The 21141-nt window shown below is 42.7% G+C and overlaps 1 protein-coding gene across 2 annotated transcripts; it reads left to right on the top strand.

Annotated features, from left to right (window-relative positions):
• Window positions 1–584: 584 nt before the first annotated feature.
• PHF24 (PHD finger protein 24) lies at window positions 585–19878 on the top strand. 2 transcript variants are annotated; one of them, XM_003407302.4, is made up of 7 exons: window positions 585–962; window positions 1615–1800; window positions 17822–17900; window positions 18188–18393; window positions 18889–19049; window positions 19358–19456; window positions 19782–19878. In XM_003407302.4, the coding sequence occupies exons 1-7, from the start codon at window positions 585–587 to the stop codon at window positions 19876–19878; spliced, it is 1206 nt and encodes a 401-aa protein (XP_003407350.1). The 2 variants fall into 2 exon arrangements, with proteins under 2 accessions (XP_003407350.1, XP_064146966.1); XM_064290896.1 differs by having other exon boundaries at window positions 771–962; window positions 1680–1800.
• The last annotated feature ends 1263 nt before the right edge of the window (window positions 19879–21141 follow it).

Raw genomic sequence — 21141 nt, 5'->3', positions numbered from 1 at the left:
GTGGCAGAGTGTCCTGACTGTGTACTTCAGGAATCCTCTGAGTGCAGAAATTCATTTGAAGAAGATAATCCCTGGATGGATTGTGCACAGCACTTACTGGAGGAGCTTTCCTTTACTCACAGGGTCTGAAATGTGCTGCCCCAGGCTTGCGTTGCACCTTGGATCTTCTTATGCCACAGAGGAGACACTTGGGCTGTGAATTCTCCAACTGTCTCATAATAGCAGAGGCCTAGGACCTCGACCAAATTGGCTTTAAGATAGGAAAGAATACAGAGAAACCATTTCACATTTGTAGAGTGCCTATTATCTGAAGTTGTCCTCATGACAGTCTCGTGAGTGGGCTGGGCACATAGCTTTCGTTTCATAGCTAAAAAAACCAGTCTCAGGGCCATCAGAACTAGAACCAAGGTCTTCTGACTCCTTACCAAGTGCTTTTTCTACTCCACTATGCTACTGAGTTCCAGAGGCGCGAGAAACTACATGTAATAACACTTCTCACTTGGATGAACGGTTGAATTGATTGGCCTAACATGCTCAACCATTGGCTGAGAGTCTGTGGCCCTCTGCTTTTTGCCCACAGAGCCATGGGGGTGTTGATGTCCAAGCGGCAAACAGTGGAGCAGGTGCAGAAGGTGAGCCTGGCTGTGTCTGCCTTCAAGGATGGGCTACGGGACAGGCCTTCCCTCCGACGCACGGGTGAGCCACCAGGGTCCCGCCGTGGCACTGTAGAGGGCACTGTCCAGGAGGTGCAAGAGGAGAAGGAAGCAGAGGCAGGCACCCCAGTGCCCCAGGAAGAGAGCAGAGTCAACCGTGCAGCTTGGGAGCGGCTCCGAGATGGGCGTGGAATGGAGCCTGAGGAGTTTGACAGGACCAGTCGTTTCACACCCCCTGCCTTCATACGCCCCACCCGGAATCTGGATGATGACAAGCCTCCGAATATCTGCCTGGATCCCAGAGAGCCTGTGAGTGCCCAGTGAGGGCAGAATCTTTAAGTCTTAGACCTTTTGAGGATCAGGGAGCAGGACAGGGAGGGCTAGGTATGATTGAGGTGAGACCAGAATGACCAAGCTGAGTCCAGAACAGCCTTTGAATTTCTTCCACAAGAATAAAAACACTAGTTATACCCTAGGTTACTCTTAGTGAAAGACTTAGGTGGAGGGTGATAGGGAATGACCCTGCAGCAGGTCTTCTGCCAACCCTCCCACCCAGGGGTTCTCAACCATGGATAATTCTACCCCCTGTAGAAGCATTTGGGAATTTGGGAGGGGGCAGTTTGGGAAGTCACAATGACTAAGGCTAGCTGTTGGTGTTTAGTGCCAGGAAAACCAGAGATACTGAATGTCCTGCAATGTCTAAGATAATCTCTCACAACAAATTGTTCTTTCCAAAGTGCCAGTAGCATCTCTGTTCAAAAACATGGTCCAGAATCCTGAGCAGCGGGAAGAGCCTTCTGGTTTTTGTCCTGTATTACTTTAACACTGTCTGCAGCTGGGGCTGTTCCTGTCAGCAGCTCCAGGAAGACTTAGCCCCATGTGGGAAGCTCTGTGCTTGGTGGCCGTAGGATCTTGCTGCCTGCTCTTGCAAATCCTCACCTACCCTGCTGTCTTTCCACAGGTTGTCAACGATGAGATGTGTGATGTCTGTGAGGTCTGGACAGCTGAGAGCCTCTTCCCATGCAGGGTCTGTACCAGAGTTTTCCATGATGGTTGCCTGCGCCGCATGGGCTACATCCAGGGAGACAGCCCAGCAGAAGTGACTGAGATGGCCCACACGGAAACGGGCTGGAGCTGCCACTACTGTGTGAGCAGGGACTTAAGGGGCAGTGGGCTGCTACACAGCAGGGGACCTGGCACTTTCCTTGAAGACCCAGTCTTGGAACATTTGTTTTTAGATAGTGACCTAGAGAGTTTTCTTAATAGTAGATACAAAGATATAGGACAGGATTTTTCAACCTCAGCACTATCCACATTTGGGGCTGGACACTTCTTTGTTATGAATCTATGTATGCTGTAGGATGTATAGCAGCATCCCTGACTTCTACTTTCTAGATGCCGGTATCACCCCCATCCCATTGTGACCATCATAAATGTCTCCAGACATTACCAAATGTGTCCTGGGAGACAGAATCACCCCCAGTTAAAAACCACTGAGCTAGAGGATTGAATGGATAGGACGAGACCTAATTACTAAAAAGTAATTCTGCTTGGAACGGTGCTTTTTCTAATAGTTGGTAGTTGTCATTCATTGTATTCATCTGAAAAACTAACTTGAAATCCTAACCAGCTTGCTTCCAATAAAGATAGATTTTATGACAGGAAAACTTCTTAGTCCTGAGATCCTTACTTGGCCTACCACTTGACTCTTAAGAGCACTTGTTTTTCATATCTGAAATGATCTTTTTGTGAATTAAATAGCAAAGACTGTTGATTCAGAACTCTAAATTATGTATGAAATGCCTTCCAATTTTTAATGGACAGTCTAAGGTTTCCACTGAAAGTCAGATTCCTATCCATTTCTCACCACATCTGAATAGAGTTCATAGTTTTGCCTTATTGATCTGTTGTCCTAAAGATACCTTCGTTATTCACTTATTTCAGAGTAAGGAGAATCTGCTGATCTGCCTCTTTGTACTGCCTAGAAAAGGACAAGGTTGTGCCACTTTCTAACAACGAATTCTTTATTCATGGCTTTGCCATAAAATGAAGTTTAGACAAAAAAAAAAAAAAAAACCAAACCCATTGCCATCAGGTTGATTCTGACTCTTGAAGTATAAAACCAGTATATTTTCAGGCACTCAAACACCTTCCCCCATGGCAGGCCTGCTCTATAGACCATCTTCTCCAGTACAACTCACCACCCCTCCAAATGCCAGCCTTTTGCTCACAGCAAATCTGCTTTGAGGTATTCTGATGTGGAACCGAGTTGAAGGTGTCTCCTTCCTAAACCCAAGAAATACACTGTACCCTTCCCAGCTTTCTGTCGTTACTACCTACCATCATTACTACCACTCTGATGTTGTTGTTAGGTGCCATTGGGTCGATTTTTGACTCATAGTGACCCCATATGACAAAGTAAAACTGTCCCCATGGGGTTTTATAGGCTGTAAACTTTACAGAAGCAGGTAGCCAGGTATGTCTTCCTGTTGTTGTTAGGTGCTATCAAGTCAGTACCAACTCTTAGTTACCCTGTGTACAACAAAACAAAACACTGCCTGGTCCTGTGCCATCCTGACAATTGTGACTATGGTTGAGCCCTTTATTACATCCAGTGTGTCAGTCCACTTCGTTGAGGGTCTTCCTCTTTTTATCTGACCCTCTACCAAGAATGCTGTCCTTCTCTGGGGACTGGTCCCTCCTGTAACACGTACAAAGTACGGGAGATAAAGTCTCGCCATCCTCGCTTCTTTTTTTTTTTTCTTCTTTTTAATAATATTGTGTTTTAGGTGAAACTTTACACAGAAAATTAGATCCCCATTTAACAATTTTTATACAAATGTTCTGTGACATTGGTTACATTTTCAGAAATGTGTCAGGATTCTCATAATTTCCATTGTGTTTGTTCTGTTTCCATTGATCTAGCTTCCCTTGCCCTCCTTGCCTTCTCATCTTTGCTTTTGGCTAAATGTTGACAGTTTGGTCTCATATAGTTGATTGTTTAAGGAAGCACCTTACTCATGGTTGATATTATTTATTTTATAAGCCAATTTATTATTTGGCTGAAAGGTGACCTCCAGGAGTAGCTTTAGTGCCAAGTTCAAAGGGTATCTTAGGGCAATAGTCTCAGGGTTCCAGTTGGTCTGGACTTTTTAGAAATATGAATTTTGTTCTACATTTTTTCTCCCATTCTATCCAAGATCTTCTATTGAGCCCCTGGTCGATACTGGTAGCAGGGAACCATCTAGTCCTTCTGGTCTCAGGTTAGAAGAGGCCCTGTTTCATGTGGGCTATTAGTCCTGTGAACTAGTTTTTTCTTTGAGTCTTTGGTTTCCTTCATTCTCTTTTGCTCCAGACTGAGTAGAGACCATTAGTTGTATCTTAGATGGCTGCTCGCAAGCTTTTAAAGCCCCCCACACTACTTACCAAACTAGGGTGTAGAACATTATCTTTATGAACTATATTACGCCAATTGACTAAGCTGTTCCATAAGACTATGGTCCTAAGCCTTTTTTTTTTTTTTAATAATTTTTTTTGGACTTTAAGTGAAAGTTTACAAATCAAGTCAGTCTCTCCCATATAAATTCTCCCATATAAAGTATACCTTACTGCATACTTCCAGTTACTCTCCCCCTAATGAGACAGCCCACTCACTCCTTCCAGTGTCTCTTTTCATGACCATTTGCCAGCTTCTAACCCCCTCTACCCTCCCATCTCCCCTCCAGACAGGAGATGCCAACATAATCTCAAGTGTCCACCTGATGCAGGTAGCTCACTCCTTATCAGCATCTCTCTCCAACCCATGGTCCAGTCCAATCCATGTCTGACGAGTTGGCTTCGGGAGTGGTTCCTGTGCTGGGCCTACAGAAGGTTTGGAGACCATGATCGCCAGGGTCCTTCTAGTCTCAGTCAGACCATTAAGTCTGGTCTTATGAGAATTTGGGGTCTGCATCTCACTGTTCTCCCGCTCCCTCAGGGGTTCTCTGTTATGTTCCCTGTCAGAGCAGTCATCGGTTGTGGCCGGGTACCATCTAGTTCTTCTGATCTCAGAATGATGTAGTCTCTAGTTCATGTAGCCCTTTCTGTCTCTTGGGCTCGTAATTACCTTGTGTCTGTGGTGTTCTTCATTCTCCTTTGATCCAGGTGGGTTGAGACTCATTGATGCATCTTAGATGGCCACTTGCTAGCATTTAAGACCCCAGATGCCACACTTCAAAGTGGGATGCAGAATGTTTTCTTGATAGATTTTATTTTGCCAATTGACTTAGATGTCCCCTGAAACCATGGTCCCCAAACCCCTGCCCCTGCTTCGCTGACCTTCAAAGCATTCAGTTTATTCATGAAACATCATTGCTTTTGGTTTAGTCCGGTTGTGCTGACCTCCCCTGTATTGTGTGTTGTCCTTCCCTTCACCTAAAGTAGTTCTTATCTACTATCTAATTATTAAATATCCCTTTCCCGCCCTCCCTCCCTCCCCCGTCTTGTAATCACAAAAGAACGTGTTCTTCTCAGTTTAAACTGTTTCTCAAGGTCTTCTAATAGTAGTATTATACAATATTTGTCCTTCTGCAGCTGACTAATTTCACTCAGCATAATGCCTTCCAGATTCCTCCATGTTATGAAATGTTTCACAGATTCATCACTGTTCTTTATCGATGCGTAGTATTCCATCGTGTGACTATACCATAATTTATTTATCCATTGATCCATTGATGGGCACGTTGGTTGCTTCCATCTTTTTGCTATTATAAACAGTGTTGCAGTGAACATGGGTCACCATGCTCGCTTCTAAGGAGCATTCTGGCTGTACTTCTTCAAAGACAGATTTGTGTGTTCTTCTGGCAATCCATGGCATATTCAATATTCATTGCCATACCATAATTCAAAGTCATCAGTTCTTCTTCAGTCTTCCTCATTTATCGCCCAGATTTTACACGCATAGGAGGCGATTGAAACTACCATGGCTTGGGTCAGGCGCAACTTAGTCCTCAAAGTAGCATCTTTGCTTTTATAACACTTTAAAGAGGTCTTTCGCAGCAGATTTGCCCAATGCAATACATTGTTTGATTTCTTGACTGCTGCTTCCATGTGCATTGATTGTGGATCCAAGTAAAATGAAATCCTTGACAACTTCAGTATTTTCTCTGTTTATAATGATGTTGCTTATTGGTCCGGTTGTGAGGATTTTTGTTATCTTTATGTAGACGTGTAACCCATACTGAAGGGCGTAGTCTTTGATCTTCATCAGTAACTGCTTCAAGTCCTCTTTGCTTTCAGCAAGCAAAGTTGTGTCATCTGCATATTGCAGATTGTTAACGAGTCTTCCTCTAATCCTGATGTCACATTCTTCTTCATATAGGCTGGCTTCTCGGATTATTTGCCTAGGATACAGATTGCATATGTACGGTGAAAGGATACAACCCTGACGCACACCTTTCCTGACTTTAAACCACGCAGTATCCCCTTGTTCTGTTCCAACAACTGCCTCTTCATCCATGTATAGGTTCCTCATGAGCACAATTAAGTGTTCTGGAATTCCCATTCTTTGCAATGTTATCCATAATTTTTTATGATCCACACAGTCAAATGTCTTTGCATAGTCAGTAAAACACAGGTAAACATCTTTCTGGGATTCTCTGCTTGCAGCCAAGATCCGTCTGACATCAGCAGTGATATCCCTCCTACCAAGTCCTCTTCTGAATCCAGCTTGAATTTCTGGTAGTTGCCTGTTGATATACTGCTGCAAATGTTTTTGAATGATCTTCAGCAAAATTTTACTTCTGTGTGATATTAATGATATTGTTCAGAATTTCCACATTCTATTGGATAACCTTTCTTTGGGATGGACACAAATATGGATCTCTTCTCGTCAGTTGGCCAGGTAGCTGTCTTCCAGATTTCTTGTCATAGAAGAATGAGCACTTTACCAGTGTTTGTATCCATTTGTTGAAACATCTCAATTGGTAGTCCATCAATTCCTGGAGGCTTTTTTTTTTTTTTTTTGCCAATGCCTTCAGTGCAGCTTAGCCTTTTTCCTTCAATACCATCACTTCTTGATCAGATGCTACCTCCTGAAATGGCTGAACATCAACCAATTCTTTTTGGTACAGTGACTGTATATTCCTTCCATCTTCTTTTAATGCTTCCTGTCGTTATTAGGTGCTGTTGAGTAAGTTCCAACTCGTAGTGACCCTATGTACAACAGAATGAAAAACTGCATACTCTCGCACCATCCTTGTGATGGTTGTTATGCTTGAGCCCATTGTTGCAGTCACTGTGTCAGTCCATCTCATTGAAGGTCTTCCTCTTTATTGCTGACCCTCCACTTTACCAAGCATGATGTCCTTCTCCAGGGACTGGTCCCTCCTGATAACATGTCCAAAGTATGTGAGATGAATGCTTCCTGCATTGTTGAACATTTTGCCCATAGAATCCTTCAATATTGCAACTCGAGGCTTGGATTTTTTCTTCATTCTTTCAGCTTGAGAAATGCCAAGCATGTTCTTCCCCTTTTGGCTTTCTAACTCTAGGTCTTTGCACATTTCATTATAATACTTTGAAATCTTCTGTTTAGTTCTTTTACATCATCATTTCTTCCATTGACTTTAGCTACTCTGCATTCAAGAGCAAGTTTCAGAATCTCTTCCAACATCCATTTTGGTCTTTTCTTTCTTTCTTGTCTTTGTAATGATCTCCTGCTTTCTTCATGTATGATGTCTTTGATGTCATCCCATAACTTGCCTGGTCTTCCGTCATTAGTGCACAAAGCATCAAATCTTTTCTTGAGATGGTCTCTAAATCCAGGTGGAATATACTCAAGGATATACTTTGGCTCTTGTGGGCTTCCTCTAATTTTCTTCGGCTTCAACTTGAACTTGAATATAAGCAACTGATGGTCTGTTCCGCAATGAACCCCTGGCCTTGATCTGACTGATAATATTGAGCTTTTCCGTCGTCTCTTTCCATACATGTAGTCCATTTGTTTCCTCTGTATTCCATCCAGCAAGGTCCACGTGCGTAGTCGCCATTTATGTTGTTGAAAAAAGGTATTTGCAATGAATAAATCATTGGTCTTGCAGAATTCTATCATGCAATCTCTGGTGTCATTTCTGTCACCAAGGCCATATTTTACAACTCTCGATCCTTCTTTTTTTCCAACTTCTGCATTGCAATCACCAGTAATTATCAATGCATCTTGATTGTATGTTTCATCAATTTCAGACGGCAGAAGTTGGTAAAAATCTTCAATTTTTCATCTTTAGCATTAGCGGTTAGTGTGTAAATTTGAATAATAGTCATATTAATTGTTCTTCCTTGTAGGCGTATGAATATTATCCTATCACTGACAGCGTTGTATTTCAGGATAGATCTTGAAATATTCTTTTTGAGGATGAATGTGATGCCATCCTTCCTGAAATTGCCATTCCAGGTATAGTGGACATTTCTGCCTGCACCAGGCTTTTTGTAAAGGCTTTTTCCAAGTTCCTCCCCCTTCCTTCCTTCTCTTCATAGCCAAGCTTCTTGAAAAGACCTTCTCACCTCTCTGTGGCTTCTCAATCAAATATAATCCACTTCTACATCTATTATTTTGCTGAATTGGTTCTTCCTAAGGTCACCAATAACCTTCTAATTGTCAAGCCCATTGACTTCTTTCAGGCAGCTTCTTATTGGACCTCTCTGAAGTATTTGGCACTTCCTCATTCCCCTCTTTTTTTTTTTTTTTAAGGGTGTATTTTTCTTACGAGAATTATTTCACAAAATATGGAAACTAGAGAAAAGAAAAAAATCAATAAAATTCCATCACACTTGAATAACCACTGTTAATATTACCCCTTACATTGTGAAACTCTCTTTCCTTGGTTTCCAATACCCTCTTCTCTACTAATTGTCCTCCTGCTTCTCTGACCATTCTTTCTCAATGTCCTTTGTTAGTTTCTTGTTCTAAATTCTGGTGTTTCCTCGGGCTCTGCTATTAACACTTTTCTTGTCTCCCTGCATACTGTCTCTGGGTGACTTTATCCACCCCAGTGGCTACAGCCACCATCTAAATACTAATGATTTCCTGTGTGTCCGGATCTTCTGTCTCTTGGACGTGTCCATCTTGATGTCTTACAGGTAGTTCATACTAAGTGTGCTCCGAAATGAACTCATATTTCTCCCTAACCTGCTCTTCTTCCATTCCTTATCTCTGTGCATAATAATATCCTTCCAGTTACCAAAACCAACTCATTTCTCTCCCTCATCCCTCACATCCAGTACATCAACAGTATCCTATTGATTCTGCCTTCTAATCTCTCTCAAATCTCTCTCCTCTTCACCATTCTCAAATCTTGGTTTAGACATCTTACTTGTGTTAATTGCAGCAACCACCTAACTACTCTCCATGCCTTCAGACTTTGTGGCTGTAATCCATTCTAATCCACACAGTAGCCAAAGAGATAACCATGGCATTCTCCACTTAAAAACCCTCTGTGACTCCCCTTTGCCCTCGGAATAAATACCTAATGTGGAGGGCTCAGTAAAGGGCACTTAAGACCCTTCTCAGTCAGGCTTATGCCTACCTCTCTTTCCTTATCTTTTATCATCCCCCCTACCTCTTACACACACCAACACATACTGCACTCCAGCCACACTAAACACAATGTTGTTACAATGTTGTCTCACAATGTTGTTACACCATTTTGGTGTCCAGCATATACTCTGTGTGCAGTAAGTGTATATGGAAAGAATGGTTTGAACTCTGTATGAAATCCACAAGTGAATTCTTATGAAATATCTGCTCCTACTCTTTGCTGGTGTTTTTAGGAAAAAAATTAACCTTCTACCAGAAAGCATCTTTGATTGTTTAAATACTGCATAGTAATGTTCACAAAACAACATGTCAGGAATCTTTTGGAATTAAAATTTCTACAGTATCACTCACACAAAAAAAGTCATTTGGCTTTAGGAACTTTGTCATGATGGCCTGTCTCTCAAAACCCATTCAGGAGTTACTTAAAGTAATACAACACACTAGAAGAAGAGCTGGAATTAAATTTTTTTTTTAATTTTTATTGTGCTTTAAGTGAAAGTTTACAAATCGTCAGTCTCTCATACAAAAATTTACCTACATCTTGCTATATAATCCTAATTGCTGTCCCCCTAATGAGACAGCCCGCCCCTTCCCTCCACTCTCTCTTTTCACGTCCAATCCACCAGCTTCTAACTCCCTCTGCCCTCTCATCTCCCCTCCAGATAGGAGATGCCAACATAGTCTCAAGTGTCTACTTGAACCAAGAAGCTCATTCTTCACCACCGTCTTTTTCTATCCCATTGTCCAGTCCAATCCCTGTCTGAAGAGTTGGCTTTGGGAATGGTTCCTGTTCAGAGCTAACAGAAGGTCTAGGGGCCCTGACCACCTGGGTCCTTCTAGTCTCAGTCAGACCATTAAGCCTGATCCTTTTACGAGAATTTGGGGTCTGCATGCCACTGCTCTCCTGCTCCCTCAGGGGTTCTCTGTTGTGTTCCCTGTCAGGGCAGTCATCTGTTGTAGCCAGTTACCATCTAGTTCTGGTCTCAGGCTGATGTAGTCTCTGGTTTATGTGGCCCTTTCTGTCTCTTGGCTCATAAGTACCTTGTGTCCTTGGTGTTCTTCATTCTCCTTTGCTCCAGGTGGGTTGAGACCAATTATTGCATCTTAGATGGCCACTTGCTAGCATTTTAAGACCCCAGATGCCGCTCTGCAAAGTGGGATGCAGAATGTTTCCTTAATAGGTTTTATTATGCCAATTGACTTAGATGTCCCCTGAAACCATGGTCCGCAAACCCCCGCCCCTGCTATGCTGGCCTTCCAAGCATTCAGTTTATTCAGGAAACTTCTTCATTTTGGGTTTAGTCCAGTTGTGCTGACCTCCCCTGTATTGTGTGTTGTCTTTCCCTTCACCTAAAGTAGTTTCTTATCTACTATCTAATTAGTGAATACCCCTTCTCCACCTTCCCTCCCTCCCCACCTCTTAACTATCAAAGAATATTTTCTTCTCTTTTTAAACTGTTTCTTGAGTTCCTATAATAGTGGTCTTACGTGATATTTGTCCTTTTGCAATTGACTACTTTCACTCAGCATAATGCCTTCCAGATTCATCCATGTTATGAAATGTTTCATGGATTCATCATTGTTCTTCATCGATGCATAGTATTCCATTGTGTGAATATACCATAATTTATTTATCCATTGATCTGTTGATGGGCACCTTGGTTGCCTCCATCTTTTTGCTATTGTAAACAGTGCTGCAGTGAACATGGGTATGCATATATCTGTTTGTGTAAAGGTTCTTATTTCTCTAGGATGTATTCCAAGGAGGGGGATTGCTGGATCGTATGGTAGTTCTATTTCTAGCTTTTTAAGGAAGTGCCAAATCAGTTTCCAAAGTGGTTGTACCATTTGACATTCCCACCAGCAGTGTGTAAGTGTTCCAGTCTTTCCACAGCCTCTCCAACATTTATTATTTTATGTTTTTTTGGATTAATGCCAGTCTTGTTGGAGTGAGATGGAATCTCATTGTACTTTTGATTTGCAGTTCTCTAATGGCTAATGATCGTGAGCATTTACTCCTGTATCTGTGATCTACCTGAATGCCTTTTTTAGTAAAATGTCTGTTCATATCTTTTGCCCATTTTTTCATTGGGTTATTTGTCTTTCTGTAGTTGAGTTTTTGTAGTATCATGTAGATTTTAGAGATCAGGCACTGATCAGAAATGTCATAGCTAAAAACTTTTTCCCAGTCTACAGGTAATGTTTTTACTCTTTTGGTGAAGTCTTTGGATGAGCATAGGTGTTTGATTTTTAGGAGCTCCCAGTTATCTAGTTTTTCTTCTGCATTGTTAGTAATGTTTTGTATACTGTTTATGCCATGTATTAGGGCTCCTAGCGTTGTCCCTATTTTTTCTTCCATGATCTTTATTGTTTTAGATTTTATTTTTACGTCTTTGATCCATTTTGAGTTCGTTTTTGTGCATGGTGTGAGGTATAGGTCTTGTTTCATTTTTTTGCAGATGAATATCCAGTTATGCCAGCACCATTTGTTAAAAAGACTGTCTTTTCCCCATTTCACTGATTTGGGGCCTTAGTCAAATATCAACAGCTCATATGTGGATGGATTTATGTCTGGATTCTCATTCTGTTCCATTGGTCTATGTATCTATTGTTGTACCAGTACTAGGCTGTTTTGACTACTCTGGCAGTATAATAGGTTCCAAAATCAGGTAAAGTGAGGCCTCCCACTTTATTCTTCTTTTTCAGTAGGCTCTTTCCCTTCCATATGAAGTTGGCGATTTGTTTCTCCATCTCATTAAAAAATGACTTTGGAATTTGGATCAGAATTGCATTAAATCTGTAGATCACTTTTGGTAGAATAGACATTTTTACAATGTTAAGTCTTCCTATCCATGAGCAAGGTATGTTGTTCCACTAGGTCTCTTAGTTTCTTGCAGAAGTGTTTTGTAGTTTTCTTTGTATAAGTCTTTTACATCTGGTAAGATTTATTCCAAAGTATTTTATCTTCTTGGTGTCTACTGTAAATGGTATTGATTTGGTGATTTCCTCTTCGATGTTCTTTTTGTTGGTGTAGAGGAATCCAACTGACATTTGTGTGTTTATCTTATATCCTGATGCTCTGCTGAACTCTGCTATTAGTTTCAGTAGTTTTCTTGAGGATTCCTTAGGATTTTCTGTGTATCAGATCCTGTCATCTGCAAAGAGAGATACTTTTATTTCTTCCGTGCCAGTCGGGATGCCCTTTATTTCTTTATCTAGCCTAATTGCTCTGGCTGGAACCTCCAGCACAATGTTGAATAAGAGTGGTGAGATAAAGGGCATCCTTGTCTGGCTCCCGATCTCAAGGGCAATGCTTTCAGGCTCTCTCCATTTAGGATGATGTTGGCTATTGGCTTTGTATAAATGCCCTTTATTATGTTGAGAAATTTTCCTTCTAGTCCTATTTTGCTGAGAGTTTTTATCATGAATGGGTGCTGAAATTTGTCAAATGCCTTTTCTGCAACAATTGATAAAATCATGTGATTCTTGTCTTTTGTTTATATGATATTACATTAATTGTTTTTCTAATGTTGAACCATCCCTGCATATGTGGTATGAGTCCCACTTGGTCATGGCGAATTATTTTTTTGATATGTTGTTGAATTCTATTGGCTAGAATTGTGTTAAGGATTTTTGCATCTAAGTTTGTGAGGGATATAGGTCTGTAATTTTCTTTTTTTACGGTGTCTTTACCTGGTTTTCGAAACCCTGGTGGCGTAGTGGTTAAGTGCTACAGCTGCTAACCAAAAGGCCAGCAGTTCGAATCCACCAGGCGCTCCTTGGAAACTCTATGTGGCAGTTCTACTCTGTCCTATAGGGTCACTATGAGTCAGAATCAACGTGACGGCAGTGGGTTTGGTTTTTTTGGTTTTTTACCTGGTTTTGGTATCAGGGCTATGCTGGCTTCATAGAAGGAATTTGGGAGTATTCCGTCCTTTTCTATGCTCTGAAATACCTTTAGTAGTAGTGGTGTTAACTCTTCCCTGAAAGTTCGGTAGAACTCTGCAGTGAAGCCATCTGGACCAGGGATTTTTTTTGTTGGGAGTTTTTTGATTGCCTTTTCAACGTCTTCTTTTGTTATGGGTCTATTTAGTTCTACCTCTGTGTTAGTTTAGGTAGGTAGACTGTTTCTAGGAATTCATCCATTTCTTCTAGGTTTTCAAATTTGTTAGAGTACACTTTTTCAGAGTAATCTGATATGATTCTTTTAATTTCAGTTGGGTCTGTTGTAATATCGCCCCTCTTATTTCTTATTTAGGTTATTTGCTCCCTTCCTGTTTTTATTTTGTCAGTTTGGCCAACGGTTTATCAATTTTGTTGATTTTTTTCCAAAGAAGCAGCTTTTGGTCTTGTTAATTCTTTCAATTGTTTTTCTGGTTTCTATTTCATTTAGTTCTGCTTTAATTTTTATTATTTGTTTTCTTCTTGTGCCTCAGGGTTCCTTTTGTTGCTCTTTTTCTATTTGTTCAAGTTGTAGGGATAATTCTTTGATTTGGGCCCTTTCTTCTTTTTGTATGTATGTATTTATTGACATTAATTGACTTTTGAGCACTGCTTTCACTGTGTCCCAAAGGTTCTGATAGGAAGTGTTTTCATTCTCATTAGATTCTATGAATTTATTTATTCCATCCTTAATGTCTTCTTTTTTGAGCAGGGTATTGTTCAGTTTCTAAGTGTTTGATTTCTTTTCCCTGCTTTTTCTGTTATTGATTTCTACTCTTACGGCCTTCTGGTCAGAGAATATGCTTTGTAATATTTCAGTGTCTTGGATTTTGCTAAGGCTTTCTATATGACCTAATACGTGGTCATGTGCACCAGAAAAGAAAGTATAATTGGTTGCTCTTGGGTGGAGTGTTCTGTATATGTCTATGAGGTCAGGTTGGTTGATTGTGGCATTTATATCTTTCGTGTCTTTATTGAGCCTCTTTCTGGATGTCCTGTCTTTCACCGAAAGTGGTGTGTTGAAGTCTCCTACTATTATTGTGGAGCTGTCTATCTCACTTTTCAATGCTGATAGGGTTTGTTTTATGTATTTTGCAGCCCTGTCATTGGGTGCATAAATATTTAATATGGCTATATCCTCCTGGTATATTGTCCCTTTAATCATTCTATAGTGTCCTTCCTTATCCTTTCTGATGGATTTAACTTTAAAGTCTATTTTGTCAGAAATTAATATTGCCACCCCTGCTCTTTTTTGATTGTTGTTTGCTTGATATATTTTTTTCCATCCTTTGAGTTTTAGTTTGTTTGTGTCTGTAAGTCTGAGGTGTGTCTCTTGTAGGCAGCATATAGACGGATCAAGTTTTTTAATCCATTCCCCACTCTCTGTCTCTTTATTGGTGCATTTAGTCCATTTACATTCAGTGTAATTATGGATAGGTGTGAATTTAGTGCTGTCATTTTGATGTCTTTTTTTGTGTGTCGTTGACAGTTTCTTTTTCCCACTTGATTTTTTGTGCTGAATAGATTATATATATTGTACTTTCCTCATATTCATTGTTGATTTTGTTTCTGCCGAGTCTGTATTTTTTCTTGTATTTTATTTTGATGTGTAGGATAGTTTGTCTCCTTTGTGGTTACCTTATTATTTACCCCTATTTTTCTAAATTTAAACCTAACTTTTATTTCTTTGTATCGCCTTGTCTTCCTCTCCGTAACAAAAGGTCTATGACTAAGTCTCGTAGTCCCTCTTTATTGCTTTAATGTTGTCTTCTTTTACATAATAACATCGCTGTTTCCCTGTTTTGAGTGTTTTTTTCTCGATTTATTTTTGTGATTTCCCTGTCTGGGTTGACATCAGATTGCTCTGCCCAGTGTTCTAGTCTTGGGTTGATACCTGATATTATTGATTTTCTAACTAAAAAACTCCCTTTAGTGTATCTTGTAGTTTTTGGTTTGGTTTTTACAAATTCCCTAAACTTCTGTCTATCTGGAAATGTCCTAATTTCACCTTCATATTGGAGAGATAGTTTTGCTGAATATATGACTCTTGGCTGGCAATTTTTTTCCTTCAGTTTTTTTATATAAGTCATCCCATTGCCTTCTTGCCTGCATGGTTTCTGCTGAGTAGTCTGAACTTACTGACTCTCCTTGGTAGGTGACTTTTCATTTATCCCTAGCTGCTCTTAAAATTCTCTCTTTATCTTTGGTTTTAGCAAGTTTGATTATAATATGTCTTGGTGACTTTCTTTTAACATCTACCTTATGTGGAGTTTGATGACCATCTTGGATAGATATCTTCTTTCACTATATCAGGGAAGTTTTCTGCCAACAAATCTTCAACAATTCTCTCTGTATTTTCTGTTATCCCTCCCTGTTCTGGTACTCTAATCACTCGTAGGTTATTTCTCTTGAAAGAGTCTGACATGATTCTTAAGATTTCCTCATTTTTTTAATTCTTTTATCTGATTTTTCTTCAAATATATTGGTGCCAAGTGATTTATCTTCAAGTTCAGAAATTCTGCTTTCCACTTGCTCAATTCTGCTCCTCTGACTTTCTCTTGTCTAATTCTGTAATTTTCTTGTTAATCTTCTGAATTTCTGATTGCTGTCTATGAACTTTTCCAGCTTATTAAATTTTTCATTATGTTCCTGAATAATCTTTTTAATTTCAACTGCTTTATCTCTGTGTTCCTTGGCTTGTTCTGCATATTGCCTCATTTCCTTCCTGATGTCTTGAAGGGTTCTGTATATCAACATTTTGTATCCTGCCTGTGGTAATTCTAGGAATGCACTTTCATCTAGAAGATCCCTTGATTCTTTGTTTTGAGGGCTCATTGAGGCGATCATGGTCTGTTTCTTTATGTGTCTTGATATCAGCTGTTGTCTCTGAGCCATCTATAAGTTATTGTATTAGTTTATTTTATGTTTGCTTACTGTGTTATAGCTTCTTGCTTTGTTTTGTTTTGCTATGACCAGATGGGTTGCTTGAGTGAGCTACCCTGATTATTTTCACCTTTGGAGCTCTGATGCCCTATCCCCAGATGGCTAGAGCTGTTATCAGGTATATCAGTCTAGGAGTCCATTCATTTTTCTTGTATGAATTCAGCTCAGGTGTCCAGGTAGCTGATCATCAAGTGTGTGGTACAGGCTCTGTCCTACAGTCTTAGAGGGGCCAGGGAAGTTGGTGTAGGTACCAGAATATGGTTGTAGCAGGGGGTCATGCTTTGAACAAGGCAGGAGGCTGAGAGTCATCCCCCTAATGTCTCTGAGGAAAGCATGTCCCTGTTCCCTAGAGCATACAGGTGGGTGGGTTCTGCAGGCGGACCATGGGCACCCAATGTTTTTGGTTGTAAGGACTGGGAGGTACCAATTATCCTTGGACCCCTGTCGTGGGTGGCTGGGTGACCTGAGTGGAGCCACCAGTCCTTAGGCCCCTGATGTGGGTAGGTGAAAAAAAAATTTTTTTTTTTTGGTGAGGACCCCGTTTAATAGGCAAAGCGGTGTCAAACATCAAACACCCACCTCTCCACCATACAGCTGAAACAGCTGTAGTCTGCCAACAAGGGCCTATTCTCCTGAAATACGCTGACACAGATCCATGCAGAGGGGAAGGGTACTCAAAGTCCACAGACTGTTTATGCCTGGACAGGAGCGGCTTCTGTCCTAAATTTCCCCTTAAATGGAGCTGGCAAATTATCTTTTCCCCTAGTGGTGGATTTATTCCTTCTCCAGGGCCTGGAGGATGGTTTTAGGTGCTCAACGGGGCCTATCTCAGGCCCAGGGAAGTCAGCAGCCACTGAAGCTGGCTTGGGGGTGGGGAGTGGGGGAGCGCAGTAAAATATACACAAGTATTTAGCTTTTGTTGAGAGCGCCGTTCTTCCCTGGTTCTGGAGGTGTGAGTAGGCTGTGTGGCTGGCTGCTTCTGCCAGAGGAAACTGAGGCCAAAAGCTAGTAGCAGCCAACCGCAGCCGCTCCTGGGAATGGTGCCTGAGGGGTCCCAGTGATTCAAGTCCAGTAACTCCTTTCCGGTTCTGAACTGTCTGTTCCTACCCCTGCCCCTCAGTTCGTTTTCTAACCTTGCCTTTGATGTTCAGGACTCCTAGCTTGTCATAAATGTGTTCGTTTCACTTGTTTTTTTGGGTCTTTGTTGTAAGAGGACTCGCCAGAAGCATCTGTCTATTCCACCATCTTGGCCCCACCTCAGTCTAAAGTTTTTGTTTTTTTTTTTACTAGAAAACTCTTTGAGTACAATCTAACACAAGAGCCAAATACATAAATGGTACTATTCGGGTTCACAACTCTGCTCACTCACTAGCTCCTTTTTCCCTTGTAGCAGCTTCCTAAGATACTTCCAAGGAATCCCTAGGGTAGCCCAGAGAACAATTTGAGAACCACTATTTTAGTAAAAGGGACTCAAGGCTAGAGTCAAGATATATGGGTTCTACAGAAGATTTTGCCACAGAGTTGGGCAACTCTTAGCAAGTCCCTTCCCCTTTTGAGGCCTCAGTCTCCTTTATTGTGAATGAAAGGATGAGATCAGATGATCTCAGAATTGCCTTCCAGTTGAAATGCTGTTTCTGTCACTCTTGATCCTTAGCCTTTCTCTCTCACTGGCCTACATGACCACTGACTCAGCTCTTCCTTTTTTCTGCAGGACAACCTCAACTTGCTGCTTACTGAGGAGGAAATGTACAGCCTCATGGAGACCTTTCAGCAGTGTAAAGTCATCCCTGGTGAGGCTGGAGGGTGCTGTCAGGATGGGAGAGGGGCTAGGCAGATTTTTCCTTCACACTTTCTAGGATGAGCCATGAAAGGAGTTTTCTGGAATTTGGGGGGTAGGAGATAATTGGTCCCTGTTCCCAGGTTGTTGGCCACAGCTTGAGTTACCCTGGCTATGGAAGACAAAGACTCAACAAGAGCTATGGACATGGGAACACTGGAGGGTGCCCTGGAGGTGAATGGAGGCACCCAGAGGCTGAGAAAAGGGTGGATATGGTCAGCATAGGGTGCCTCCCCACAGATTGCTCCCTGACGTTGGAGGACTTCCTGCGCTACCGCCACCAAGCAGCGAAGCGGGGGGACAGCGACAGGGCCCTGAGTGAGGAACAAGAGGAGCAGGCAGCCCGCCAATTTGCAGCCCTGGACCCTGAACACCGAGGACACATAGAGTGGCCTGACTTCTTGTCCCATGAGTCCCTCCTACTTCTGCAGCAGTTGCGTTCCCAGGTAAAGGTCTCTTAAAACCCGTTTGGGAGTTATTTAAAGTGATACAACCCACTAGAAGCAGAGCTAGAATTAAACTTTTTTTTAACCAAAAGAACTCTTTGAATACAGCCTAATGTGGGAGCCAGTACATAAAATGGATAAAAATGGAGCTGGATGGTCCATGGGATGCAATGGCTATGGGATGTTGGGAAACAGAGTCCTGGGAAGCATGCCGGGTAGGTTGGGGAAGCACTGGGTACTGTCAAAGCAGGGATCATTACCAAGAATGGGCTCAGGTTCCATCCAGTGACAGGTGATCCAGTGCCTAGGCTGAGGAAACTGGCCAAGGAAGGTTGATTTGCACTAGACCCCACTGAGAATGTTGGTGCTACCAGAAAGGCTCTGGGCATCTTCAAAGGGAGGCCACATTTACCATAGGAAGGGTGGTCATGGAGGTAGCATTCTCTATGGCTTGGCATTTACCTCCAAGATCGTCACTTGCCTCTTCTTCCCCAGAATTCTCTGTTGAGGCTTCTGACAGTCAAGGAGAGAGAACGAGCCCGAGCCACCTTCTTGGCACGAGGCAGCGGGAACACCGTCAGTGAGGCAGAGTGCCGCCGTGCCCGGAACTCTTGGTTCTGCAAACGCCTGTCAGAGGCACCTTCCTGCAGCGTCAGGTCTGCTCCATACCAATCCCTGCCCCCCACTCCTCCAGGCCTCCTCCTTTTTCATGCCAAATGATCCTTGGAGTGAAAGGTACTTTACCTCTTCTGCCAACAGCCAGGAGAAGGTCCTCTTGCACGCGAAACAGAGGACAGTAATTTCTATTTGCCAGAACACAGGACAGCCTCTACTCCAGGCTCTGTGTCATCCCATGTCAGAAGAGCATGGACATGCACAGTCAAAGCCATGGGTTCACCAAAGTCCAGGAGGAGCTAGGCCTTTTATTGTCCTACTCCTAACCGCATGTCCTTGTGCCCAACAGCATTAGCCATGTGGGTCCCATAGCAGATAGCAGCCCGGCCAGCAGCAGCAGCAGCAAGAGCCAGGACAAGACCCTGCTGCCCACAGAGCGGGAGTCCAGGTGAGTAGGACCTCTTCACCTGGCTGTCTGCACCCACACACATGCCAAACACACACACAAATAGAGCATGGCCCACTGCCAGCCCATAACAGCAAGTGCCCACCCCAGAAACCAGGTTCCAAAAGGGCATATTTGACCCCAGATCTTCAGGGCCAGCCAGACTGTCTGTAGGCTTGGTAACAACAAGCCATAACCACCTTAGACATGAGCCAAGGCTTCCCTGAATTTTGCCCAGCCCAAGCCATGCAGCAGGTGGGATAAGGTCTCATGAGCCTTCAGCTCTGCAGCCAGCCTCCCAAAACTCTTTTCTTTGCCTCCACTCCAGATTCGTGGACTGGCCTACCTTCCTGCAGGAGAATGTCATCTACATCTTGGCCGCTCGCCCCAACAGTGCAGCCGTTCATCTGAAACCCCCAGGATAGCATGGAGCAGAGAAGTTCAACTTGGGGACAGTGGCATTCTCTCCCGCCTTTCCTTTCTTCCTTTCCCCTACCAACCCCTGGCACTGAGGCTTATGGGGATGGGGCACTGCCAGCATCTTAATTTGTCACTAAGCTTTATGTCACTAAAATCACCGTTCCTTCACAACAGAGGCAGTAAAACAATCCCACAGGGAGCAGCTCTGGAAGCTGTGGCAGCATCCGCTCCTGCACCACAGGCCTGGAGGGATCCACACCCCTGCCCTCACATCATTGCTGGCATCACAGACTGGACCTGCCACCACACCCGTATATGTGTGCACACGCGCACACACGCCTAGCTGTCCATTCCTTCAGAGGCCTGGTTCTTTTTGGTTGGAAAAGGACCAAAGTCCCTTTGTGAAGCCCCTGATATAGATGAGGGGGTCTCTACTCACCCCTTTTCTTGGCCTGTTCTGATTTCTAATAGATAAGTCTCTGGTCAAGTGATTCTTAATGAGGGGGCATATCAGACTCACATGTGCCCCTGGAGATGCTACATACCCCTTTTACCCCAGGAAAATCCTCTCTGCAGTAAACCACTGTTACTGATGGGTATGTGATATATCCCTCAGATGTGTTGGGGTGGGGAAATAGTTGAAAACCACCACTGCAGTTCATTCCACTCTTTACTTAAATTCTAATTCCTGGTGACGGAGGTGACAACTAGCCTGATGAGGAAAGAGGGAGGCAGCCTCTCCCAGGGGCCCAGAGTCAGCCAAGTGTAAAATTCTTTATTAGAATAGGCAAAAGCCAGGGTAAGCACTCCTGGCCCCTGTTTTTCAGATGGTAGTTCATGATCCAGAGCCCAAGGGGGCCTGAGTGGAGCAGGAGTCATAGTCCTCTGTGTTAGATGCCTCATTCAAGTCAGCCACCACAGAGATTGAGCTCCAGTTCAACAAGATCTGGATAGAAGAGGAGCGGAGAGGACTCAGCCCTTCCATCTGCTCCAGTTCAACTCAACCTTAGACCTAGAAAAGTATGCCATTATGTGGAGAACAGAGCCAGCCTCTTCTGCAGCCCAAGAAAGAGCAGCTCCACAGAATCCCTGAGTAGAGACTCCTTTCAGCCATCCTGACTGTGAGGATAGGAGATTGACGCTAAGAAGAGAATTTGCATCTGAGCTCTCCCAAGCAGAGAAAGGACTGGCACATCCTCACAGAAGGAGGAGGTTTTCCCTTCTCCCTGTCACTGAGACATGGCCTGAGTTGCTGCTTCTCCCCACTG

The sequence above is a fragment of the Loxodonta africana genome, chromosome 9 (genome assembly GCF_030014295.1).
Source record: "Loxodonta africana isolate mLoxAfr1 chromosome 9, mLoxAfr1.hap2, whole genome shotgun sequence".
NCBI lineage: Eukaryota > Metazoa > Chordata > Mammalia > Proboscidea > Elephantidae > Loxodonta > Loxodonta africana.
The sequence above is the reverse complement of the archived record's forward strand: the minus strand, read 5'-3'. Positions and strand labels throughout refer to the sequence as shown.

Bases quoted from the DNA above. Each gene is read 5' to 3' on its own strand.
- PHF24 (XM_003407302.4), top strand. From the start codon at position 585: ATGGGGGTGTTGATGTCCAAGCGGCAAACAGTGGAGCAGGTGCAGAAG. The intron at 1,801-17,821 runs GTGAGCAGGGAC...TTTTTTCTGCAG, and splicing joins GCTGGAGCTGCCACTACTGT to GACAACCTCAACTTGCTGCT. The intron at 19,457-19,781 runs GTGAGTAGGACC...CCTCCACTCCAG, and splicing joins CCCACAGAGCGGGAGTCCAG to ATTCGTGGACTGGCCTACCT.